Source organism: Neopsephotus bourkii, unplaced genomic scaffold, assembly GCF_033783945.1.
Source record: "Neopsephotus bourkii isolate Nb327-2 ecotype Australia unplaced genomic scaffold, CSIRO-AGI_Nbou_v1 NB_1630, whole genome shotgun sequence".
Taxonomy (NCBI): domain Eukaryota; kingdom Metazoa; phylum Chordata; class Aves; order Psittaciformes; family Psittacidae; genus Neopsephotus; species Neopsephotus bourkii.
The window spans coordinates 5,142,122-5,169,836 of NW_026902105.1; the positions used below are offsets into that span (position 1 = coordinate 5,142,122).

General features: G+C 36.7%; 1 protein-coding gene across 2 annotated transcripts in view; it reads right to left on the bottom strand.

Annotated features, from left to right (window-relative positions):
- The window catches only part of RSPO2 (R-spondin 2), a 111,240-nt gene that overhangs the window by 16,523 nt on the left and 67,002 nt on the right, over positions 1-27,715 (bottom strand). The window contains exons 3-5 of one of the 2 annotated variants that reach the window (XM_061373401.1): positions 19,965-20,108; positions 18,699-18,887; positions 13,835-13,907 (exon numbers count right to left, since the gene is read on the bottom strand). In XM_061373401.1, coding sequence (XP_061229385.1) covers positions 13,861-13,907; positions 18,699-18,887; positions 19,965-20,108 — 380 coding nt within the window. In that variant the 3' untranslated portion in view covers positions 13,835-13,860. The remainder of the gene's footprint in view (positions 1-13,834; positions 13,908-18,698; positions 18,888-19,964; positions 20,109-27,715) is intronic. The other variant, XM_061373400.1, reaches the window with a different exon arrangement.

Here is a 27,715-nt window from a genome sequence, read left to right on the forward strand (position 1 = left end):
CCAACTATAAAATATGGGGAAAAAAAAAGTTTTAAAATGTACATAGAATGTAATATTGATATCATAAGTTAGAGTTTATAGAGTTAAATTTTCATTGAATTTTCATTGATACACAGCTTTTCAAAGAAAAACAGCTTAGCTATTTGAATATTTGTAGAACACCAAAAATAATGTGACCAGTTTAAACTACTGTAGTTTCAGCATGGATCTACCCAACAGGAAAAACACACAGAAGCATTTAGAGTGATTTGTGAGGTAACAGCAATAAAGCAATTATTCATTGTCAGGAAATGTGTCTATTTAGATTAAGTGATCATAATATTATTTGTTTCCAACAAATACAATTCTACGATCTTGAAACAATACATTATCTTGAAATACCTCCAACTTAATAAATTAGATGACTGATTTATTTTTGAAAATATGGATAAATATACGAGTGAAATCATTGTGAATCAAGACTTCCCATGCCAAGTCTCAACTGTGAGGGATTTTTTAATGCTTAAGTATGAATTCCTGGAAAACACGGTTTATCACAGAAAAACTGGCAAAACTTTCACAGCATTTGCTCTAACAGGCACCACTGTAATGGGCTGCACATGTGTGAATAGGCCAAGAACAGAAGCTAAAGCTAACGCTGAACAATACAGTATGTTACAAACTGGGAAGATAGTTTTTTTTCTTGTCTGAATTATAATAGATGGGATTGATTTCAATCCATAACTTACACAGTGAAGAACTTCACTGGCCCAATCTCATAATTTCTCAAATCACTGTTCAGAAATATCATTTGGAAATGAAAATATGGTCATCTTTGAAGATATGATTTATTCCCTTCTTACATGCAAGAATTAATGCTTGGGAACATAACAGAGCTTTCAAACAACAGATCAGATATAAGTTACTATTGCTAGTAGAATTTTGTTCATTCCACGCTGGCTGTAAGTCGTGCACAACACGCCGACCATCAAATTTCACAGATCCTTAAAAGCCTATGTGCATAATGTTACAGGCTGAGATAGTCAGCTGGTAGCATGAGAATACAGAAACATGAAAGTGGCTGCTCTGGGTCAACCAAGGATCCACCAACACCACTACTGTAACTGTAACCCAAAATTAACATGCCTGTAACGGTTCAAGAGTAGGACAAAACTCTATGCTTCCCGTAGCAAGAAACTTCACCACCACACATCAGCCCTGGCATGTACATGGCCATAAGGAGGCACTGAATGTGGTGGAAGGCCTTGCAAAGAAGGTTTTTGCTGGGGAATGTATTTTCTGGTAGAAGCAAAATCCCCACTGCCCTCCTGCCACTCAGTAACTTCTTCACCACCTTATGTTCCTAACCACAGAATCGTAGAATGGTTTGGTTTAAATTTAAACCCATTACCGTTGTCCTATCACTACAATCCCTGATGAAGAGTCCCTAGGTTTACTACTATAGAAAAAGTGATGAGTATTTCTGCACATAGCTTCAAATTATTCAGTTTCAAAAGACTGGTCCAGAATGGTAGTTACAAAAGATGTGGAGAAACTAATTTCTGATAAAATCACTGATTAAAACTCCCTCTCTCTTATAACTACATCAGACAACACTCTAAAGTAAAAGATATATCATCTTTGGGAAACGAAACAGAAAATTGTTTTCCTGTGCTTATATGGGGCCAGGAAAGAGAAAGGTGCCTGTTAATAAACTGTGTTGAAGAAAGCTTGTTCAGCCAACTATTGCCTTAATGCAAATCCTAATAGCTGCAGATTTGTAGCTGAATATAATGCAGCCAAATCATCTGACTTTTTGAAGTCAGAAACTACACACAGAAGATGGTGTTGAGTTCAATAAGCATTTGAAAGAATACTTTAAGCACGATGCCTTCCTGTCAATGCTCCCGCGTCAACCACCAAAACTGCAAACTTTCAGTTGTTAATTTTATTTTGAGAAGGTTAAGATGCAGGGTGACTCAGAAATGAAAGAACAAGTGGCTAATGGATTTCAGACTTTAATATTGACATTTCAAGGCAGAAGGAAACTTTTTAGTTTCTACAGTCACATATATTGACGATTATTATTAGTGTAGGAGAGACCGATCAAAATAGTGACGGGAGATTAGGGGAGGTATTTTACAATAGTACAAGAGACAAAAATGGTGCTAGTAGTGTCTCAGCTTTAAGGAAAGAACATGTACAGTGAAACAAAGAATTATGTTCTACCTTCAAATACATCAAATAAGCTGCAGATATTTTGCTGGCATTACTATATCTTAGGTAAGTTGTCATTCATTTTTTATTTCCATAGCACTCCAAGGGTTCAGAAATTTTCTCCACAATCACCCTCAGTGTTCCGGTGAGGTGTACAGTTTCCCATCATTCATCTATCCACAGAAATTGCCCTTCCCAGTATGGCAATGCCCATACCTGGACTAAAACATATGGTGTTGTAAGGTACATAGCACAAAGGCACATGCTGCTGGCATCATTCTTGCTTTTAAAGATAAATAGTATAATTATTTATGGTTACTTCAAATCCCATTCTGAAATCAAACTATGCATATCGGAGAATGATTGAAGTTGGAAAGAACCTCTGGAGGTCATCTGGTTTAAGCTCTCCTGCTTGAGCAGGACCATGTAGACTATGTCCCAGGGGCTTTTGACTATGTCACCAAGGCAGGAGGCTCCATAGCCTCTCTGGGCAAGATGTGCCAATGTTTGGTGTGATTTTCAATATACACAATGTAAGCACATGTACAAGAGTGGATCTACTTCTGTACAAACATCCCTAGTGCAGTCACTCCACCAAAGAAGAATATCAAATCTCATCTCAATACAGGACTGACAAGCATAAGATTTGAATGGAACATTGTCATGGTTTAAGCCCAGCCAGCAACCCAGAACCACACAAACGTTTGCTCACTCGCCCTTGTTCCTCCCCCCACTCCCGGAGGGATGGGAAGGAGAATCAAAAGAATGTAACTCCAACACGTTGAAATAAGAACAGTCCAGGTATAACACAAACCACTTCTGCTGCCACCAATAATAATAATGATAAGGGAAATAACAAGGGAAGAGAATACAACCGCTCACCACCCGCTGACTGATACCCAGCCTGACCTGAGCCCTTTTGGGTAATTGTCCCCAATTTATACACCGGGAATGACATGCTGTGGTATGGAATACTTCTTTGGCTAGTTTGGGTCAGGTATCCCGTCTCTGCTTCCTCCCAGCTTCCCCTCCTCCCTGGCAGAGCATGAGACTCAGAAAGTCCTTGGTCAGGGTAAACATTACTGAGCAACAACTAAAAACATCAGTGTTACCAGCACTGTTCCCAGGCTGAAGGTCAAAACCACAGCACTGCACCAGCTACTAAGAAGGAGAAAAACGACTGCTATTGCTGAAACCAGGACAAATATGAAATATTACCAGACTCCTTTTATTCCCCAAGTGACTTAAAAAAAGAAAAAAAAAATCTTTTTTGGATCTATGTTAGAGAACAAAAAACAAAAAAAAAAAAAACAGAAGTAGAAATGTCACAACAAAAAATGCAGTGTGTGCATCAACTATGTCTCCTCACCAAACCCCATTACATCATTGAAAATCATTTAATGTATTATGCAGTAAGCATGAAAAGGAGTTTTAAGTTTATTTACTAGCCACAATTTGACATTTAGAAAAAGAAATGTATATCAAGTAACACAATTATACACAGTACAATAGCAATATAATCATACAAAACAAAACACAATCCATTAATCACAATTTGAATGTTTTCATATGCTTCTGCAATTCCTACTTTTAGCCAGTACTGGAAACAACAAAATCTGTTCCTATGGCATGGTTTCAAGAAGAGATTTTAAATTCCTTTTTAAGGGTAAAATAAATTAAATAAAGGTCAAGAATTTCTGCAATGATATAGAAAGCTAAATATTCTTGAGGTCATGGGTAGGATTCTAGGGATGAGGGTTAGTATCCAGACTGTATTCAAAGACACACTGTGCTACCATTATTCCAAACTAATAATTAATTCACAGGTAGCTACATTGAAGAAATCCCTGACCCTCATTCTTTATTTCATTATTGCACCCCTTGATTTAGATCTTGTAAACATAAAGTTTTAAATACTTGAAAATAAATTTAGTATATTTTTATTGATGCCAGACAATTCCAAGAATAGTGCAAAATATTTAAAAAAAAATTTAGAAAAAAGTTTTATGGCTAAAGTGTTTCAAACTCAATTTCTAAACCGAAGTTGGGGGTAGGGTGTCCCTGAGGAGTGTTCAGCAAATATGACCACTAGATTATTTTGTCCCATTTGGGATGAGATGTGTAACTGCAACGTAGCCAAATATTTCATAGATTAGGTCACTGCTTCTGACCATTTATAATCTAGCATTTTACAGTCTTCAATTTTAGTATAGAGAAATATAAGATGACGAAAAACCTATAGCATGCTCTATTACTTTGGGCAGAAAAGACTAACTTTATGATGGACATTTTCACGATGAGGGATCCACACTAGCAAGTGCAGCTACAAGTCAGTAAGGCATTTTGAAAAAAGATGAAAGAATCTCTTGAAACACATTCATCATTCTGAAAGAACACTTCAGCAAATGTTCAAAAGTGCTCAGTACTCAGCAGGACCTGCAATTCTCATTGAACAAAGTTTTGAAAAAACTAGTAATTACATTTGTGTATTAAAAGAAGTACCAATAACTAAAGACCCAAATTATGCTAGATGCAAGTATCTTCTGCATTTAGCAAATACTAGTGAGTCTGGAAGCCTACAAGCAATTTATTTCTATGTGTATATGCAAACATGTTAATATCTGTATTATATATAAACAAACAACTATTATCCCAATCTCTCTAATGTGGAGCATTAGCTTTTTGGGATAACATGGTAACCTTTAGGCATAAATGAAAGGCATGAGAGATGTCAAGCCTATTTGGAAAAAAATAAAGCACATGCAAAACCTAGGTTGAGAGTTATAAAAATCAAAACAGAATAATAAATGCTGGCTCTTGAGCTACAGTAACTCAAAAATGTTTCCAAATTTTAGCATAATATACATGATTAAATACATAATTTCCTCCTATTTTTCCACTGAAATAAAGCTAGGCTGTAGTAAACACTGTATGAAGCTTCAGGTAAGGAAGATTTTGACCTAGTTATTAATTTTTTTTTTAAGTTTTGCAAAAAAACAATCCAAAACTTACAAATTAGAAAAGTACCTCTTACACTTAACCTTCAGAACTGTAAGAACACCATAGTACATTTTAGCTCCTTTTTATTTGGAAAATATGTTTGTTAGCAAAAATGATATTATGGAACTTGTTTAGTATTAACTTCAGCTAAGCATAAACAATTTTTTCTCTGAGTTCTCTGAGCCATGTGGCTAATGGCAGTAACTATTAGCACTTCATTTAATATAAAATGGCTTAGGCTTGAAATCTCCCATACTTTCCCAGTGCAACTCCTCTGGACTGTTAAACAATCAGAAAACGCTTGCTTTCAAAATTTAATGCATGTGGTAGCATGGTGGCATCACTATCAGTCAATGGCCTTTCAAAATGTGCTTTTTTACTTTAAATTGGGCTCAGCTAAACACCATATTCACATGAACATTAATGTAAATAGGAAACCTTCAGTCAACTCAACTTTGAGGATCACAAGTGACACATTTTCAAAAGAAAGCTACTTTTTACCAGCAGAATGTAAATAAAACCAAAGTATTTTTATCTGCAGCAGGAAACTGCTGAGCTTAAAAAAGGATTTGGAATGTCTGCCTATACCATAACCGGGTTTAGTGCAATCTCTTTGAGGACACACAATTATACCTATTCAACACAAATGAAACTGATGACAGGAACCAAGGAAGTAAATTACAAGCAATTATTTTGCTAGGTCACAATGCTTTGCATTAGTTCATTTTTCAGAGCCTAAACTAGAATATTATTTCTATCTTCTCAAATTAGCATGTTAGATCATTGCATTGAAATGCTCCTTCACTAATAATACTTGATTTTTTGCTGCTGACTAGGTTTTATGCAAATGCTATGAAAGTAAGCTTTTTGGAAATACAGCAAATGTATAGCCCTACACAACAACATTCTCTTCTTCAGAAGTTATATGCCAAATGTTTTCATACTAAAATACATCAGTTTTCACATGAATAACTGAGACACAGCATTTCAGCAAACACTGAAAACTAAATCAGAACCTTTAAATATGTTCCTTTTGGGGTTGGATGCTGGGTACAAGTTTGACAACCAAGTTAATCATGAGCCAGTCACAAGTAAAATTCGAAACCACTAGATTTTAAAGCAATAATTAAATTCCAGTGCTTTTTATTTAATTTATGGTGTTGAATCATTCAGGGTGTACATGTTTTCAAATTCTTGCCTGCAGCTAACAAAGTCTTGAAAAACAGCTAAAACATGAAAACTGGTATGTGGTGGTTCCAGCAGCTTAGCTTTAAGAAATCAGAAAACTAGTGACAAAAATCTTGTGAGAAAACAATACAAGGATCTCTCAGTGCCCTAATTACAACACTACTCTCTTCACTGAATCATTTTAGTAAGTAATAGGTAAAGCCCTTTTGTAAGAGTTCCTGCAAGTGACACATAGTAACTTCACAGTTAAAGGAGTTCTGCTGAAGGAGGAACCTGAACATTTTCCAAGTGTCCACAGGAGATGAATACTCTTACAGATTTCAGGTATCTGTACCTTTCCTTCTTTTTGCAGATAAAGCACTGCCATGCTGAAAGTATCAGAGTGTCACTTCCTGAAAATGTGTCTTTCCAAAATGTGCCATTTTTGATTCAGAAAGAAGCCCAAAGTTTCCACATCACTCTCTTCTCAGTAGAAAGACCTTTCCCTGTTCTCTTCTTTACTATTGTCTTAAAATAAAACCAGTACAAAAATTAGTGTAAGTGGCAAAAAGATAGACAAAAAAATCAATTGCTAGTGATCTGACATGATGTCTTAACCACATTCTGAACAGTTAAAAAGAGTTTACACAGTTGACTGTGTAATTAGATTACATTTTGGTTCACAGAGAAAAATAAATCATACCCCTATCAATAGATCCACACCCTATTTTAATAGCCCTGAAAGATGGTATGGAGATCTTGGACAACTTGTTAAAAAATAAATAAATAAATAAAAAATAAGTGGTTCTTTTGCAACATGCACCTCCCAGCTTTGAAGTGTATGCACTGATGCAACCAGTTACAACCCCAAGTCCAGCAACACCACTTGAATTCTCATTCTACACTCAGCTGGTTGGGGAAAGAGCATCTTTCTCCCCAACACCACTCCACCTCCCCCCCTTTTTTTTTTTCCTCTTTTTAACCATTTCTTTTTCTTTTTTTTTTTTTTTCATTGGGACAACCTTCCCTCAATTAGAGAGAGGTTCCAACACTGTCCCATGAAGTGAGCAGGACTGTAGTTATATTCTGGCTCCTATTTTCAGTTCACTTTAAAGTTCTGAAATCCTAATATTTTGTGGAATAAGTAACAACTACAAAAGAGTCAGATTTGCTTCTCATTTAAACCAATGAATCAATGAAACTTTACTGGCTTCGGCAGCAATTCTGACTTTCGGCAATAACCATCAAGAAGCTCATGCTCATCAATGCTATAAAAGACCAATAGGAACAAATCTATAGAACACTGACCTACTCCAGATAAGTATCACACCCAAAGAACTTGGATGCAAATGCTTTATAAGCTTGAGTCACAGTCTGAGATACCGTAAGACTATGACACTTTAATAAAAAGGGGCATGAGGAGAAGTTCCCCTCCCAAAAAATGGAATTTTTTTTAACATCCTGAACAAATAATTCAGATGATTGGAAGAAAAGTAAGAGAAAGTCTTTCACAACATACTCCACCCAGAAAACATTATTCTGGAAAAGACATATGAATCAATTTTTTTTAAAGCCTGAAACTTTAAGGACGATTACTTCTTTAATAAAAACACTCCAGTTGAAAGAAATATTCAGCATGTTATAAAACTTCTTACGAAACCCTTTACTGGTTTTTGGGCCACCTCTATTACTGAGTTCTGCAGAAATGATAAATCCCTCTTTTTTTTCCTTGCCACAGCTGCAAGAATAAAATTAACTTTATCTCCCAGGATGTTTCCATTTCTGTGTTTAGGACTCATGTTCCACTGGCTTCCTCTGCTCTCAAGAGGTATTACTGCAGCCTACGCTCAAGCTGGCATTGGGCTGCAGAGCCAATTAAGAAAGTCTGGTGGCAGAATAATCACGTACTGAGTGCTGTGAATTACAGCTGATAGCATATATACATAAGTCCTGCAGAGAATGTATGTTTAATCACCTTCAATGATTATGAAAAATTGATTCTGACCATTACATCAGAATGTCAGTATTACAGCTTATAAAACTGACAGAGTCTGAAATGATCTTAAACCCAACTTTCTTTTTCTTCCAGACTTATCTCCCTGTGTTCTGTTACGGTACTTTCTTTAAGCTAGAAATCTTCCATCAGCTATTCTAGTTTCCTAACCAGAGTAATGATTTGAAGCCTGCCACAGGACTTGCTCAGTAGATATTTTTTATCTGTGGAGCTTTTACAGTCCAGAAATTTCTTCAGCCATCAGTTATCAAATACAATCTCTTTTCTTCTGTTGTAAATATACCCAAATAATCCAACTCGTATATTACTCCTAGTGCTATCTAGCAGAGTTGTGCACTGATTTTTAGTGCATCTCTCCTGTACAATCTTTTGCAATGCTTAAAATTTATTCTCTACATTCAGCCAAATTGTGGGTTTTCTTTACTAGGCCTCACAAAAGTTGTTTCTTCTAGTTTAGATGTTATAAGGAACAGACAGTAAATCAGGAGGTAACAAAGTAATCTGGTCCATAAATTCAGAGCAAAAGCACAAAGCTGGAGTTTAACCATCTTTGTAGTAGCTTTTACCTATCTTCGTTTTAGGAATCATTTAGGCATTTGTCATTTCAACTAGCAGATAAATGTGGCACTTTTTTCAGTATTGAAGATACTGTAGCATTAAAGCTAAATGCAATCTAGCTTCAAGACAGCTACGATCCATCTGATCAAAGCTGCTTCGCACTTGCATTTAGTCAACATCTAAGGTTTCACTGTGCAACTTTAAAAGTAATGAATTGAGAAAAAACATTTGACAGTTTTTACAGTACTCTTTCTACTATGCTGAACTCTTTGTATAGGAAGAGTTGGCAATCCATTGGTATCTGACAGAGAAACAGCATGATTTAACAGCTGGCTATCATTTTCACCAGGAGCTCACTCTAATCTGTGCCATGGTGTCATGATGGGATATTAATGCCATTCAAAATACCTGTGATTTTTACGAAACATTACAGTGCAATTCAAACATGGGTGCTTGAAAGCCATGCCCCTTTTTTGAACTTCCTAAACAAAGTTCTTAACAAATCTGACAGGCTGTAAAGCACCTGCTGTCATTGGTGTCCTACTGCAGTGGCTCTTTGCAACTAGGTATCTGCATGATTCCCTGCTCTCCAGCAGTTTGACTTGGTACGAGGTTCACAGAAATCATCAGACTTAAGTGTCTGATTAGCTAAGAATGCCAAGGAATGCTCATGGGAAACCAATAAATCAGAATTTGAGTAAAAAGGCTTAAAAGGCACAAATATATGAACAGCCAAGCTAATTAGGTTCTACAAGAAATATCTCAAAAGAAGCGCCTTAAAAGATGAGCTAACAATTTGCTACTGTGCCTGCAGTATTTATATGCACTAAATAGATGTGCATGACAAGATTAAAGTGTCAAACTTGGAGGTAATATGCAAAGCTGTATAAACTCAGCCTTTATTTGAACTCAAATAGCTTTCTTCCTTATTGACACTCTATGAAGAAACATAAACTGATAAACTCAGTGGCAAAGACGATAGAGGATTCTAATTCAGTGGAAGACACTTAGATTTTTGGGGCCTCTTTAGAATTATGCTGTGCCAATTTAGAAACACAAAATAAATACTCTTAAGGATGAAGGTCTATTGCATAAAAGGAGCCTATTTGGGAACCAAACATTAGTGCAGTACTGTGTCTATCCTAATTAATACTGCTTTTATCTTGATCATTTGGTGCAGAATGTCATACTGACACAGGTACTTGATTATGGTATTGCATTGCTATTTTACATGTTACTACTCATTTTAGGCTAATTCATTCTTAAGACAGTGCCCAGAAAATTATCAAATCTACCCATTTTTAATGTGAGGCAATAACACCATATAAAAATCAGTGCACAGAAAGACTGCCCTGTTCAACATGAGCAGTTCTTGCTTTCTATTGGTCTTATTCTCTGCTCATGTTCTCACTCCTTTTCCAAACATTATCTGCAGTCATGTCTGAATTTCTTCAAAATGAACTTGAGATTCAAACTGTTCAAGAGTAAGTACCTTTCATTAACCTCTGAGGTGCAAAGCAAAAAAGAACAATGGGAATCAGACCAAGCTTTCCAATCTGAGGTAAAATTATCTCAAATTATTTCAGAAAGCTCTAATAAAATACCACACAAACAATCAAAACCAAGCAACAATAACAAAAAGAAGCAGATCTTCTCCCCCATTTCTCTCTTTCTGTGCTGCTTATGACATGTAAAGGTACAGACATGTTGAGAAACTCTCTATGAAGGATTTCCACAGCACATCCTTAAAAACAGTGCAGTTGACTCCAGCCTAGTTCTAACACTGGCAGCAACTCGAAGTGAGAGCAGCTGGGGGGATTGCTCCTTCACCTACTCCCTGTTGGCATCCCCCCTTGACTCCTGTAGCCATCTGGTGAAAGCTAATTAAATTAAATCTGGTCTACGGCAGAGTACTGGAAACTGTGGCATTTATGAATTGAGCAGTGTCCCTGACAGAATTTCTTTGAGCCTTGTGGTAGTTATTTCACAGGAATAAACCCCACAAGAGAATAAGTCCCTCAAGTTAGCACTCATGAGCTATGCATCCATACAGCAAACCACAGTTCTTTATCACAAACATAGTACCTCATGGCCTGCACAGGACTGAGCCAGATCTAATAAATCCTGTCTCTCAGCAGGGGTAACTAACTTGTGCACAACATTATGCTGACAGTGAGCTACCTTGAGCAGCACCAGCTTGGGAACCTCTCACTGCATCACTGCTGACATGTCTGTTGGGTGTCAGATTTTAAAAGGCACTAGAAACCAGTCAGTGAAGCAGCTTTACCTTCTGCAGTCTGCTAACAAAGCCATTAATTGGGCCAAATATCCCTATATAGGTTTCTTCTGTCTAAAGAGCCGAACAACAGGAAGAAGCCATAATTGTCTATTTTTCAGATTCTTTCCTCTCTCCTCCTCTTCACTGGATTCTTTACTCTCCAGATTTGCACCCTCTGGCTGTGGGATAGAGGCAAACTATTTCTGCTGAATTCAGCCCAAAGCCATGAGGCTCCTTTCTTAGGCTACCCTTAGGTTGCCAGTACATATCTAGCAAGCAGGCTGCAAAGCATTCGAAATGATGCTCCAGCAGAAAGCTATTATAGAGGGTTTGGACAGTTCATCACAATCAATCAAGTTACAGCAGTCTAATGAGTTCCTAGCTTAACAACTAAGCAGCTGTATTTAAAGGGTGATGCAGACTTAGATAATTTACTTTCATTGGTACTGTGCAAGGAGTATGCACCCAGATATGTCTGAAAAACTTTATCTACTTAAACTGATAATTTAACTGTTGGCAATCACATGTGCATCCAAAGAATCTAATTTCTGTCATGGTTGGTTAGAAATCACCAAGGCAGTCTGGCAGAGCAAGGCCCAACATTCAGTGTCATACACGTTTTCAGTATCCTTAAGGGTGATGAGGGGGACAGAATCTAAGTATTGCATACAAATATTGCATATTTTGTCATATTACAGCACGGTGAAGTCTTTCTACTTCAGTCACAGTCGCCATTATTTATAGAGTAACTTCCAAAATCCAAACACTGCCATTGTTGGTTCATGTTCTGCTGGAAACATGAACAGTACAAAAGCTGAGGAGTATCAGAAGAGCCCAATGAAAAATTCTTCTGGGAGTATGTCAGGATGTGGCCCTTGTATTAACGTTGTAGAAACAAATAATGTCTGTATAGACTAATAGGTTTATTACTTTAAAAAGAGATTTCTGTGCAAAGAAAGCCGCAGTGAATCCTTAAAAATGAGCAAGGATGATTTCTTTCTAGTCATGCCATACCTGCAGCAGATAGGACTCCAGACCTGCCATCACTTAGGCCTGTGGTATGGGAGAGGATATCTGTAGGAATGTGCCTTACTGATTGATCTTCAGGGAAGAAAACATAATCTCAGGTAGGAAAGTGTTTGCTGGTTTCTCTGCTGTGACTGAAATGGCTGACTATAATGTAGCAAAAATAACTCTCCAGCTGAGAAGTAGAAATGAGTAAATATGTGGCTTTTCCTCTTTCAGGTGAATTGTAGTTACAGAATGAACAAAAGACAAAAACCAATAGGAGTCACTTCATAAAGGTATCACAATAAAATTTGTCAAGCACCTTTTATGGACAAATTCAATTTATGCACTTGGATCAGCTACAGCACTCTCCGGTATTTGTATGTCCTTGTGGATTGCAGCTGGCTCTCCTTCAGCATTTTTAAACAACCCTGAACTGTATAATTGCCATGGGATGGTTATAATTCACACTAGTCATTTATGAGGATTTACATGCTGGTACACTTGGTTATTCATTAAAAAAGATTACTCCCATAGGAGATACTGCCTCACATGATACTCATGCTACTTCTCAAATACAATATACTTAAGAAAAAACACATGTTGAAAGTACTTATCTGGTCTAAGATATAATAATGGCAATAAATATATTGTGCATACAACCCTTTAATGCTTGGAAAAACTGTGTGAAAGACTTCCCAAGAAAATATTTCCTATTACTTTAACTAAAAAGGAGCATTGAAGGATAATTTATATTCAGAAGGAAGGGAAAAACGTGCTTCAGCTGGCTCTTTTGCACTGCAGCAATTCCCTGATAATATTTTTAAATAAGTTGAAAATGTATCATGCTACAATATGATAAAACAATACATAAAATTCTACAGACTAAATTGTCCTGATAAGATAGGCAGTGCTAAACCCTTGCACTCGGGAATATATAGTCCATGACAAGATGTGCTTTGGGCAGTTGTCCTGAAGAAGGAAAACTAAGACAAATCAGATGACAACAACTCTTTTCCACTAAAGTATTTTGCTCATGTCATAAAAGGTACATTCTAAAGGTCATTTTAGAGAGATTTTATTTCTAGTTTTAAAAAGAACATGCATTTTCAAATTCTCCTGAAGTCAAAGAGAACTAAGCCTCTTAAAATCCTTCGAAAACCTGACCTATCAGTTAAATAAACAAACCAAAACCACACTTCACTACAACAGCACTCCAAGGAAATTTAGACTACTTATATCTACCCAAGCTAAGTTACAGGTTTCAATATAAGTAATGTATTATTTGACCATATTCACACACCCCACAAATGTTAATAAGCACAATTATAACCCACAGTAATATTTATCTGGAATGAAACAGCAAAAAAGCTTTGTAGCAGTATTGTGACTTAATATCAAGGAGCCTCAAGTCCCATGCATGATCCACCATACCAGTCTCAAGGAAAATACGAACCCAAATATTGAACAGTTACCTAAAGAACCAAAATATTGAAAAGATTATTTTCAATAAGTGTTGATATTTTTCAGAGCACTTAATTGCTTATCTGCTTAATATAACCTACTTACTTCAAACACATAGAAAATGCAAGAGTATGAGTCAACAGCCATACTTTGCTCACAGAGCTTTGAGAGACACCTAAACCATCAAGCAGTTTATTAACAGAGCAATCATTCCTGTAAAATCTGCAAAGGAAACCTGAGTGTTGGTCCTTGACAGATAGCACTTGGCTTTAAATTTACTGCTACTCAAGCTGATGCACAAGTTTATATGGTTTATAAAAACTATTTCTAAATACTTTTCAGATAAGAGTCTACTTGGATTGCATTTTCCCTTTAGAAAATGACTAAAGAATGGATCACTTCCAATAATGTCATATAAAATATCCAGCATTTTTTTTAAAGTCACACTAAGTTTACAGTTGAACTAATTTTAATGAATATGAAGCAAATACATGCATAATACAGCTATTTCATCTCTTAGCTCATATATGTAGGCATTTTCTTTTCTGAGTTTATTCAGGGGTATTTCTTGCTCTCACTTTAAAAAAAAAAAAAAAAACCACAAAAAAATGAAACCAAACCAAACAAACAAACAAAAAAAAAAAACAAAACAAAACCCCAAAATCCCACTAAAATAAAATAGAATAAAAACCAAAAAAAACCCAAGTGCTGCAACACTAATTCAGTTGAAACATTAGTGTGCAAGGGAAGTTTCAGAACAGGATTTCATAGATTCATTCAATCCAGTATTTCCTCATTCACATGACCAAATAACACACAAAATACATGAAAAATAATATATGAATCATGCTGTAACTCTGTCGTATGTGTGTGAACATCAACATTTAATACTTGGTTGTGAGGACCTAATAGATTTGTTATTCATCACCCTTAAGTAAAGAACATACCTGTTCACATTTCATCATTAACACACCTTAATTTTCTTTACTGCTTTGATATGAAAAAAAATATGGAGAAAAACGCTCCTCCATCAATAGATTCCTAATTTGCCTATCCCTTCCACAGGAAGGAAAAAGAAGATATATACACGTGAATTATCAGTACGTGGGTTTTTGCTTCTAAGAAAAAAAAAAGGTAAAATACTGTATTTTTATGCACAAATAAGTATATGAAGAGGAACAGAGCTATGTCCAAAAAAGGGAAAATATTTAATCTCTGCGAATTGTTAGAGTAATTGCTAATCCTGTTTTTCTCACAGCTGACCTGATTTGAGCAGGAGGCTGGACTAAAGGACCTTCTGCAGTACTTTCCAACCTGAGCTACTTATGATTCAGTTTTTCTTTTTTTATTATTATTATTACTATTATTATTACCAAACAGAGATTACAACCTTTGTGCTTTTTTAAGGATCTGGCACAAATGGATTTTATATTGATAATATAGCTACATTTCTTGCCTATACCTCCTAATTTAGACCTAGATACTTAAACTTAAAGTCTAGTTGCAGGCACTCTTACTGAAATGAGCAGGATTAGGAATTTCATTTTCCATAGGGTTAGATTTCCTTTACTATTAGTTTTCTCCTGCAGCCGTCCTTTCTAAATGCAATCAGTTAAACAAAACCCCAAACATTTTAACACTCTCAGCACAACATTCCCTGTACAAAAGCAGATGTTGACAATCCAGACAAGCAGATTCTGCAGCTGACAAAAGCTTGTTTCCTGAGCAAACATACTAATAAGCATGCCAGGCTCTAAGTGCTAAGCCATACTCCAAGCTACATTCATCTTGCACCTTCCTGCTTCCAACTGCTAACTCCTTCACTAAATGTGCAAAATGGCCATCAACTAAAATACTCACAGAAATACTTGCTCTATTACTATTGCTATTACTATTACTTTCCCAATCTGCACTGTGCAAAGGGTCTTTGGTGGAGCTTACTTCTTGTCAGCTCTCTGCTGATGCTGAAAGGGTTTTTCCTTTTTTCCTGCAGAAGCTTTGAGCTACGCTTTGTAACTGAAAATTACCAGTTGTTTTTTCAGACATGCTAAAGCCAAGCCTTCTTGGTCTGAGGTTAATTGGTGGTCACAAAATACAGCAAAAGAGGAAAGTCTGCTTATTGATACCAATATTCTAGCACAGCCAGAACTCACTGGAGCTACACTTAATGCAGTTTCGACCTGTCTGATGAATATGAAAAAAGGGCAGATTTGGTCCAATGCCACTGCAAAATCAACAGAAAGATGCAGTAGGTAAACGACAGTATATTGTAAATTCTATGTACTACAGTCTGCATATTCATTAGCTTTCTGTATTTAATTATAAATTCTTTTATCTTTTAGTCTTTTAGTCATAATTTCCAAATATTAATAATGAAAATCTGATTGGGTCATTTTACTGTTAGATAAAAGATTACTGCACAAAAACCCAGTCAGCCAGCATGACGTCCAATTACATGCCAGAGTCAAGGTGAGCAGTCCTTCTCACTATAGCCTTATGACCTGTCCTGCTGCCTTCCCCCTTTTGAGCTCAGGAAATTAATGCATACATATGTGACATTTTCATCTCTCTTGATTCATGTCTTAAATAAACATTCACAAATAGCATCATGATTTGTACTAGAATTAATGAGTTTGGCATAGAGTAATATTAATGTATTACTTAATACAAAATGAGAACAATTTGCAAGTTTCTCAAAGATAAAAATAAAAGAGGAGTAACTACTGAGGTGAACGTGGGGACCACGTAAAAATAAGAAGTAAAAAGAGAATACTTGTAGTAAATCTATGGGAAAACCACAAGATTCATCAGTCCACAGAACACTGCTGCTGCTAATTTCCCCATTGCTTTTAACACAACAACTCTTTTTCAAAAACTCTTTTCCTTTTTTTTTTTTTTTTTTTTTTTTTGAGATAAAGAGGAGAAAAATTCTTATCAGGAAGAGACCAGCACGGGCAGGAGGTGGCCTGAACAATCAAACTAATCTTTTTCTAAGTCCACCCTCTCATAGTATGAGTCATGTTACACCCAAGCCACAGGGTAACATACATAACAGGAACAGATACACAGATGTCACATTCCCACATGGCAATAACAGTTAAATCAATTAGTACTGACACTAAGAAAATATCACACAGTAATATATTTGACATCAAGTAGAGTATCCTCTTAATGTTGCTGGCTTAAGTAGGAAGGAAGTGAAATCATCTTTCACTTGCATTCCAGGTTGTATCTCTACAACTCTGCAAATACTGGGAAAGTGATAAGGAATTCTTCTTCATCACTAGATTTGTACCACAGACCCATTCCCAGATGGGTAACATCTCAATCGCTGACAAATATGTAAGTAAAGTACTTAGGAAAACTGAATTTAACTCCAATTCTGCAAATCTGTAAAAATCTGTTTCAGAAGTTTTTCTGTGGTGTAGACCATAAATAGCAACAGTAAACTGTACAGAAGTAGAAAAGCATGTAACAAAAGTACTGTTTGACCCTGTTCTGCCAAAAATAACCTTACTGCCTGTGCTCAGTTTAATCCATCACAATCTACAACTCTTTTAGATTTATAATCCAATACTTATCCTACACATTTGCGTGAGTTTATATACTGAGAACATTAGGAAGAAAGCATTTATTAACAGCCTCTCAACTGGCATTTACAGGGATTACAGTTCCTCAGTCCTGCAGTAGTGTTAATCTTACATTTTCCTCTTATTTCCTCAGTTTAAAAGTTCAATTACAAAATTTCTGACATTAAAAAAACACCGTATTTTAGGAGGTAGGATCTGCTTGATTTGAGTTTCCCTGTAACCAGTGTCTCTGCCTCCTGCTGCTTCACAGTGATTAAATAAGCAACAAAACACTTTTGAGTGTCTAATGCAGCAACTTGCTATCTAAATTAAATATGATAAAGGAGCTGGATCTTAGACCAGCCATGTGTATAACCATAATTAAAACATATTATGAAGTGGGCATTACAAACAGGACAATGCCTATCCTATGGCTTCCTCACCTGCAGAGATAACCAGACCAGGGGATGACTTAGTGTAGGTACTTAAAATACCACTAACACACTCTCTTACAGCAGCTTCTAAGGAGAGAGAAGAGAGTTTATACTCTGGCCAGTGTTTTATATGATGGCACAGAAGCTTTATGAAGCATCAGCATTCAGTGTGGGGAGTTCAAACCTGCAGTTTCATACTAATCTGCTTTTATCTCCAAAAACACAGGCAGGGAATCCACACTATAGATGGACAGGAGAGGACTGCAATATTTAGGATTTACCAGAGACAGTAGTTTTGAGAGAGTACTTCAAACCTTTCACACTGAATTTTTATTCAATGTCTTTCCTGATACTTAGTGAAAAATTGCAGAGATTTGATCAATGATCTTGATATAGTCTAAGCAACAAATTTTCTAACTGTTAGTAAATTTACCTCTGGTAACTATCATAAGCTGGTCTTCTGATGAAAAGCTTCATATATATCACTGTTCTGCAAATATCACATCTATAAAAGTTTAGCCCTGATCTACAATATTCAGAACAAGTAACATTCCAGCTAACAATGCCATGTGTAACTAACTTCACTGAATTTAAATCCCCATCACGCCAGCATTGGGTGTGCTGCTTGCAGAAAGGTTTAGAATCATAATCTCTCCTGCCATGTGCAAAGCAATCAGTTATTCCATCATCACTATTGTTTTCATGCTGAAGCTCAAACTGCAACCTATTACAGTTCTTCCATGGGACACCTCTTTGAAAAAGCCTCAATACCACATCAGGAAAAATAGTTTCACAGTATACTAAGAGACTAATCATGTTGAACCTTTCCCTTGAGCCTTGCTGCACAAATTAGGACTGCCGCAGTACTGCCTTTCAGCCTTAGCTGGCAGAGTAGGGACAGGATTTCCCCTTTGGCTGGGATGAAATACATCTTTTCAAGTTAGAAATAGGATTTCAGTTAAAAGAAAGCTCATACAGATTTTTGTGGCATGGATTACACTTGCACGTACCTCCTGGACAATGCCTCAAGGCCATTTTACACCGTCTGGATTCTGCAATGGTTGGGCATGGTATCGTGTCTTTTGCTGGCTTCTTCACAATTTGTCTTGTTCTTGTTTCCAGGCCCCACTTAAATCCACATGTTTTGTTATTTCTGCTGCAAGCTCCCCACTCACTCCACTGACCTACTTCACAGCCTTCTGATAAAGCAAAAGAAAACATGAGTAAGCAATTATTTTGGTTTTAATTTGTTGTTGGCTTTTTTTTTTTATTGGAATACAGTATTATAAAGCATCACTTGAAAGTTTTACTGTTAACAGGCAAAAACTTCCAAACAAAATTAAAATCTTTTAAAGAAAATCTCTGAAAATCATTTCAGCCAGCATCAACTTGAGCATAAAACCATCTGACTATCAATCTGGATGTAGAGACATCATGTTAGTCCCAAACATTTAAAAAGCCTTGTAAAATCACAGTTTATTAATTTTTTTTAATAAGTAAATCTTATTTGGTTGTCACCAGGATTTGCAAAGTTTAACAGGTCACATTTCCAGGTCTTAGCCATCACGAAATTCAAAGAATACTCTTGAAAGACAATCTGTTCTGGCACAACTCCAAGGCTTCAAGTTACAACACCAAATTGTGGGACTTGAGAAATATTGTGAGAACTGCCGATGCTGGTCGGAGTTATATAGTAAGTTCTAGGAAAAAAAAAAAAAAAACAAAAAACCCAAACAAACAAACAAACAAAAAAAAAGCGCCAAACACCCTTATTTGGTGGTTTATATTTCTTACTTCCCTTGGAAAAGGGAGGGGCTGCAGAGAAACCGAAAGTGAATATGAAACCCAGATGTTACAGGAATGCAATGTGCCCTGTCCCTGGGTTCTGGTCTTGGTAAAAGGCCAAATGAGCAGGTAGTTTTATGAGGACAAGAATCCAACAAGTACATCACTGATTTACAGTTCTAATGCAAAAAACTGGCCTTCCTAAAATCTTGTAAGTACTGAACTGTAAATCCTCGTACGAGGTGATTTACAATTGACAGGACAGAACTTTCTCATGCAGAACAGAGTGCCGCCCCATTAATGCAGTATTTCAAAGTCTGAGGAAAAAAAAAAAAAAATCATTATTATTGATAAAAAAATGCAGACCCAATTCAGTAGTCAGTATTTCTTCATAGGAAATGCTGAGCATCAGCCCAAAAACAGTGCCATATTTGAACTTGCCAACTGGAAAAAGAGCTGCTTTAGCAGCACTGCTGTGCTAGAAGACTCACCCACACATTCCATAAGCTCTTCCAAAGCTGCAAATCCAGGGGGGCATCCTCGGAAGCAGCGACCTCTGTGCGAGTAAAAGCCAGTTTTGCATTTGGTACAAAAGTCTCTGCTAAAGCAGGAGTCGCAGTTTTCTATTCTGCATCCTGAATTGAAAGGATCATAAGGAACAGTGAAACAGGTAAGTTAGGGTCAGACTAAAAATGGAAGGACTTTCATAAAGCAGTAAACCAGCAAAACTAGAAGTACTCTAATGAGAAATACTGTCATCCTGAAATTCATCTGCTCTGTAACAGAAATTAACTGTAAATACCACATTTCCCCTACATCTTTTTAATCAGATTTTTTAAATCAAACCTATAGCTAAAACCTCTATAGTTAGGTAATATTTGATTTAATTACATCTTTTTGGAGGAAAAATGTTCCCTGTACATTATTTTTGTGTTTAACTAATTTTGAGCCAATGATGCAAAAGTTTGGGGAAGTATGCATGTATTGTATGCACTGTCTTCAGTTTACCATTTGTCATCAAAAGCAGGATTTTTTTTTTCATGAGTTGACCCTGTAAATAGTTGAATTAATGCTTTCATGTATTATATCTGATGTCCATATCTACCAGGTATGTGCTACCATGCAAAAAGCCTCATTTTTTCTGGATGTAACTCCTCTGTTATTAAGGCAGTTAACCCATAAAAACCCAAAACCCAACATTAAGTGATTAAAAAACATAAATCTATAAACACTAGCAAAAAATCCGCTGACATTAAATATAGGATTGTCTTTTGAAATACTGGATTTCTCTGAAAATTTAAGAGGCTAGGTAGACTACATCCATGATAGACTACAGACTCAAAGGCAGACTGTTCAGAAACATCCTATGCCATACTAAAACATGGCAACTTGGAAATGAACTAGATATCAACATTCAGATGCACACCTGAGAAGCTGAAATACTTACATGGAGGCTTATGAAAGTCAGTCACACATACCTAAGAAAAAAATGCCAGGGAAAAACATTCCCAAGATTAAAAAGTAAAAGCCATTTTACTTGGAAAAGTAATAGACACTTCAAAATTATTTTAAAAGAATCTAATCCTTCAGCTAACATAGTTAATTTATAGTTAACTATCCTGTCTTCAGGTATCTGAAGTCACAGAAGGAAATATTTGTCACTCAGGTCATGCAACAATATGCTAATATTTTTGGTCACTTAATTAATTTATTCTTCATTCTTTTCTAAAGAAAAAAATACAAACCATAAAGACTTCTGAAATAGCTATTGGTAAATATGCCCTTCCCTTAACAGCATTTCAAATTTAGGCAATCCTTGTAAAACAGATTTTAGTATTTATTCCTGAACTTCAACATGCCTAAGTAGGCACACATCACCCAACAAATTTGGGAAGGGCATTTACCCACCACACAACCCAACAAAACCAAAACAAACCCACAACCAAACCACCCCCCCCCACACCACCCAAAACACCACCACCCCAAGGCACAACATAACACTTAAACTGGGTGGTGGTGGAAAATTATTCTTTGTTAGCAATTAGGGCAATATGAGGCTTTTTAGATCAGGTTTCTTGTAGCACTGGACAACAAATCAGGCACATTGCATGAAAAAAAAAAAAATTATGCCGGTGCTCCTTTCTTTGGTTAGAAGGAATGTGAACATCAGTTTGAAGTCTTGCACTGCCAAAGATAAGCTCTGCAGGCTCTGTTTAGACACAACCACACATAACCTGTGTGCTACCGACTCCTGTGTCCAGCATCGATCAAAGGGGCTTTAAGAACTTGTGTTCACACAAGCAATACAAGCTGGGCTTCTTATCCACAGTTTACTTTACGGAAAATTCCCAAGAACAAGGGTTGAACCATTCTCCAAAGAAGACATGATCACTCTCCAAACAATAACCCTGCAACATCACTTCCCTAGATTAATCTGACTGCACAAATGATACGGTGACTTGCTCTGGAGATTTACTGCAATAGTTAATTTCAAGTTATTTTATTATGTTTGAGATTTGTTATCTACTCGAGATGTACTATGCAAGTACTTTATTACTTGCAATGCTTGAATCAAACATCCAGTGTGTGTAAATATTCAGAAAAGAACGTTTGCATCTTGCCCACCCACACAAGACAGCTTGAAAAGACATCAAGGTTTTTCCAGATCTTGTAGTTCAATGATGAGGTGCAGTACAGAACATTAAAAGAAAAATTAGTATCATTTAACCCTCCCTCACATCCAAGTGACGCAAGTATATTTTCTGAAATAAACATCTTTTTAACTATTGCTTTCAAAACATGTTGGGGAGTTACAAGTTTAAAGTTAATCCATTTGAACTTTTTTGGGTGGAAGAGGGATTAAATGAGAAACTTTTTGACAAAAGTTAACATATAAACGTGCTTAGCAGGCAAAAGTCTGCCTCACCTTTGCTTGGGATACCCTTCATAAAACTACTGCTATTTAAACTGCTATTGTGTATTGCTAGTATACCTGTGAATATCTCATATTTAAAATTAAATTAGTGAATGAATAAATCTTTAAAATATGTAGAAAATGGTGCCCACTAGAGGCTTTCAGATAGACAAGGGTGCCCGGGAGATTTGAGAAGCAGTAAGAAGCCTAGAAGTCTGGGAGGCACAGGGAAGATAAGATTGGCTTAAAGAAGAGAAAGAGTTGACAAATTCAGTCCTGCAGAAGAACCCCAAAGAACAATCACCTACTTTTGGCAGGCCTATCATATTTGTAGGGCAACAATGACAGAAACCTAATCTTCAAAACGTGACAGTAAAGAAGTAAAGGGTGCTTCATTGGTGCTGCTCCCATTTAGCTAGCAGTAAGAGGTCTGTAGGTCAGAGTCAGATGTTCGAGTCCCTACTCCTTCCTTCACTTGTATTCAGTTTGCAGCATCTCACCAAGGGTCTGCTTCCAACTAGACCTCAAATCCCTTCTGTTCCTGATCAGCAACGTATCTCCTTATATTCCCCTGGCCCTACTGCCCTCTATTCATAACCAGGACCTCTCAGACATCATAACACTTACTGCAACTCTTCTAGCACAATCTCATATATTCTTTCCAGTGATTCTATTTTGAGAGAGCCAGAAAGTGAAATACTCACTTCCATCCTTTCACTTGAAAGGTATAAAGCACCACTGAAAGCCACTCCCATGGGAAGACCACACATCTTTTTTCCTACCATTCACATATAACTGGACTTCAAAAAGCACTCAGGGAGGCCCATAGAAATCTGCTGGTATGCTTGATTAGCCACACTATTCCTAAACAGATGACACTTTTTAAATGTCACACCATACTTCCCACAAGAGTTGTATGTAAATGCTAAAAGAAAAACATTCTGACCTCACCAAAATCCATGGCAAAGGTCCTAATTGCTTCAGCAAAGGCAGTCATAAACTAGTAACCTTCTTATCCCATCAAACTGACCACACCCCACTGGAATTAATGGGAAAAAGTAATATTAGAAAAAATAAAGAGTATAATGCTTCATGATAAAAACATACTTACAAAGTGAAAAGTCAGAACTGGAGAAGAGCAGTACATCAAAAGTTAGAAAAACTTCCTAGTGGATTACTTTCAATCACAAGCTGACCCAGGAGTGCTTATAAATTCAGAGCTCCATGACTTCACCCCCCAAGGGGAAAGGGTGGAAGAGAAGTCACTACTCTGTCTGGCAAAGCTGAGCTGGGCTGAAATCAGAAGTGCTTTGTTCAACTGTCTTTAGTGGTCAAACAAAACAAAGCGAAACAGAAACTTACCTCTTCAAGAGCTTTAAAATGCTGATTTATGGGACAAGATAAATAACTTTTCCATTGGAAAAATCTATTGATACTGTGCAATCTCTTAATTTAGGCTGACAGAAGAGTAAGATTGTGTATGACTGACATTTCAGTAGAGCCCAAGGGTAGATTATAGCATATAAAAGTGCTCCCATGCCTGAGAGTAGTTACAGAATATGCTCAAGAAAGAAACTTAACTCCATAAGCTAATATTGCAGTGCTCAGTCAATAGGCAGGAAATCTACCAAACTGAAAGACTTCTTTGATTCTAGAGAGAAGAAAAAGGAGAAAAAGAAGGATAATATCATCTCCCTTAAAATAGGCCATTGTCAGAAAAGAATTCAAGGACAGAAATTTAAACTATATTTGACTTTGACTGAAACTGAGTGGCAAAAAAGAAGTTATGTACAGGACTTAGGAGTCCAAGTTCCCTTTTCCTTGATTTTCAGTGAGCTCTAGCACCCCCATGACACTTAGAATCGTAGAATAGTTAGGGTTGGAAAGGACCTTAAGATCATCTAGTTCCAACTCCCCTGCAACGGGCAGGGACACCTCACACTAAACCATGCCACCCAAGGCTCTGTTCAACCTGGCCTTGAACACCTCCAGCAATGGAGCATTCACAACATCCCTGGGCAAACCATTCCAGTGTCTCACCACCCTCACAGTAAAGAACTTCCTCCTTATATCCAATCTAAACTTAAGTTTTAACCCGTTAACCCTTGTCCTCGTGGCCCTCCTCTGGATTTGTTCCAACAGACCCATGTCCTTTTTATGTTGAGGACACCAGAACTGCACACAATACTCCAGGTGAGGTCTCACGAGAGCAGAATAAAGGGGCAGGATCACCTCCTTCGACCTGCTGGTCACGCTCCTTTTGATGCAGCCCAGGATACAGTTGGCTTTCTGGGCTTCAAGCTCACACTGCCGGCTCATGTTCATTTTCTCATCGACCAGCACCCCCAAGTCCTTCTCCACAGGGCTGATCTGAATCTCTTCTCTGCCCAGCCTGTAGCTGTGCCTGGGATTGCTCCGACCCAGGTGTAGGACCTTGCACTTGTCATAGTTAAACTTCATGAGATTGGCATCAGCCCACCTCACAAGTGTGTCAAAGTCCATCTGGATGGCATTCCTTCCCTCCAAAAAAAATACCTTTTTTCTGAAGTATTTTGCACATGCACAAGATATTTTGAAAAAGTAATAGCTGTGAGCCATTTTTCAGTCAAGGTGAGGGCAACAATTAGATGTGTAAGAAGTCTATGTAGCTGGCCAGGAATACTAAGTTTGTATTTAGGCTTTATGATTTCATTTATGTTGACCCACATATATTTATGTAAATATCATGAAAAAAAAAAAAAACAAAAACAAATCTGATTGATGTGGATGAAACTTAATATTTATAGAAAACTATATAAATAGTGCATTAAAAAACTCTGGAAGGAGAAAGCCCAGATTATAAATCATGTCTAAGTTAGAGATACTGTGGTTTATCTGCTTAAAATGTGACATTAAAAGATTTTTGTGACCTGTTTTTGCTTCCTGACAGTCATGATAAGCCAGTCCTACTCATTCTTTTTTTAAATGAGTATTAAAGAACTGACAGTCTTACGTTTTAGAGATTGAAGCAAAAGCGCAGGAGTTCAAAATGCAAATTCAGATATTGAATTAAATATAGACTCAGGTACATATGCCTTTATTGTAAAAAAAATAGTATATGCTCCGGTAAACATCATCTCTTTGTATTAAAATTACAGAGAGAATAACGTTACCAAAACAAATAACATACTTCCATAGTAAATTTATCACCAGCTTATAAGGTGATGCAGAATGAGATGAATTGTAGGGAAAGATATGCCTTTGAATATATACCTCAAAATATCAAGATGCATGTGCTTCAAATTTTAACATGCCTTAACAAGGTTTATTATATCATTTTCTTATTTGAAGCACAATATGATGAATTTTAAGGTCTACCTCAACTATAAAAAGTAGTGATCCATTTGTACTTTTACTGATATGATTAATCTTGAAAATTTTACACAGGCTTTTTTTTGTCTTTGTGAAAGATCAGATTCTGTAGCATTACCATTGCAATATTGTCCTTTCCTAAACTTAATGTGACTGACTATCCACCCATAATCCCCTTCGTAACAAAGATATTTTGAGGTACACTTAGTGGAAAAGATTGCTGGTCAATTCCTAGTAATGTTAATAACAACAACAATTCACAGCAAGTTCTGCCCCACATGAATCTTGGACATGAGTGACGAGAGGTTGACTATGGGAAAGGGAAGTAAGAATATGCGAGGGGATCTGCATCAGTGGAAACCAGCAACCACCAGCATAAGGAAGAGAACTGCACTGGACACCTTCAAGGTGGAGGGATAATGATCATATGTTGCAAAGAGAAGCTGCTGACTGAAGCTGTGGAAGGAAACTTGGCAGTCCTCAATTGAAGGGCTTGGTAATCTGCTTGAGGCATTCTTTCGTAAGAAGTCAAAGTAACAGATGATGATTCACTACAGCTAGTGTTTTACTTTTGGAGGTCAAACTCAGTCTTTAAGGCAACATTCCAAAGGAGCCTCTGGGCCCATAACTTGCAAGGTTGGTTATCCTGGAGAGTGACAATTGTTGCTTGTTCCAAAGCATTAAATACTTGAGTCTTTCACATGGACTCTGACCCACAGCCCCCCACTCCTCTTTCCTCAGATCGCTGCCTCTTCTGCCTTAGAACCTCCCAATTTCACCTGTCCCCAGACTGTCCTCATGCCCATCACACTCATTCCTTCCAACTCCTGCTCCCATCCCTCTGCACAGCATTGGTGCAACAGACTTAATGCCTCCATCCTGATGTGTGCATTGGCACTCCACACCAATCTGTCATAATCAAGCACCACCTTCCAGAATTTCTTGAGCTGAGAGATACTTCAAAAATCCAGACAGACTACAGGTTTTGTAGCTAATCTTGAGGACACAAAGGCACATGAGGAGCAAAGATTGTGCTAGTGCTAACAAAAGAAGGAGACAGATGGAAGATGCTGAAGAAAGTTATGATGTGAAAAGTTCTTAAAGTGGATTTGTACAACCAATGGAAATAGAAGAGAGACCAAAACTTTCAGGAAAGTCCCTGAGGAAACAGTAAGAACAGAAGGAAAACCATAAGTAAAAGAGCTTTAGCCTACAATGGAGTATCTATATTAGATATTTAACCTCCTAAGCAGCTATGGCACAGGTAGTTACAGGTTTATTGTTATTATTATTATACAAATAAAGATTTTTAAGCTACAGGGCTGGGGGCAAACATAACTTCCAGAGAATCACACACACAGTCACTTGACCACAAGAAGTCCTGAAGTTTATCACAGGTTTACCATTTCATAGAAAGCAATGCTTGGAATACAACATCCTCATTATAAAATACTATAGTGAGGATATTTTTTAAATTAAATTCACTTAATAAAGACTTAGTGATACATTTCCAGTAAGTTCTAATCTCAATTCATTATGAGATATATTAAATAAATGCCAAACCACAGTGTTTTCAATTATTACTTTACAAATATACAATTGCCTTATTAAATCTAAATTGACTACAGATTTAATAAATCTTAATTCAAAGCACTGTCATGATTTTTGTTGCCAGACAGATGGAATAAAACTTTTCCATCAAAACACAAAGGCCAAAACTAAAAATAAATAGATAAATAAATAATTAATTCCAAATTAAAAAGAAAAAAAAAACCACAGAACTCTTTGAAGGAAGAAAAGACAATGAAAGAGAGAAGGAAAATATAAAAGCCTATAAAATACTGACAGCTAGTCCTCAATTTCTGGCTATTCAACTTAATTTTCAAAATCCCAAATGCTATATTAAGTTTGTTTTAAAGAGATAAGGCCATATTGGAAGAAAACAAAAAAAAAGTAATGAAAACTATTTCTAAAAAG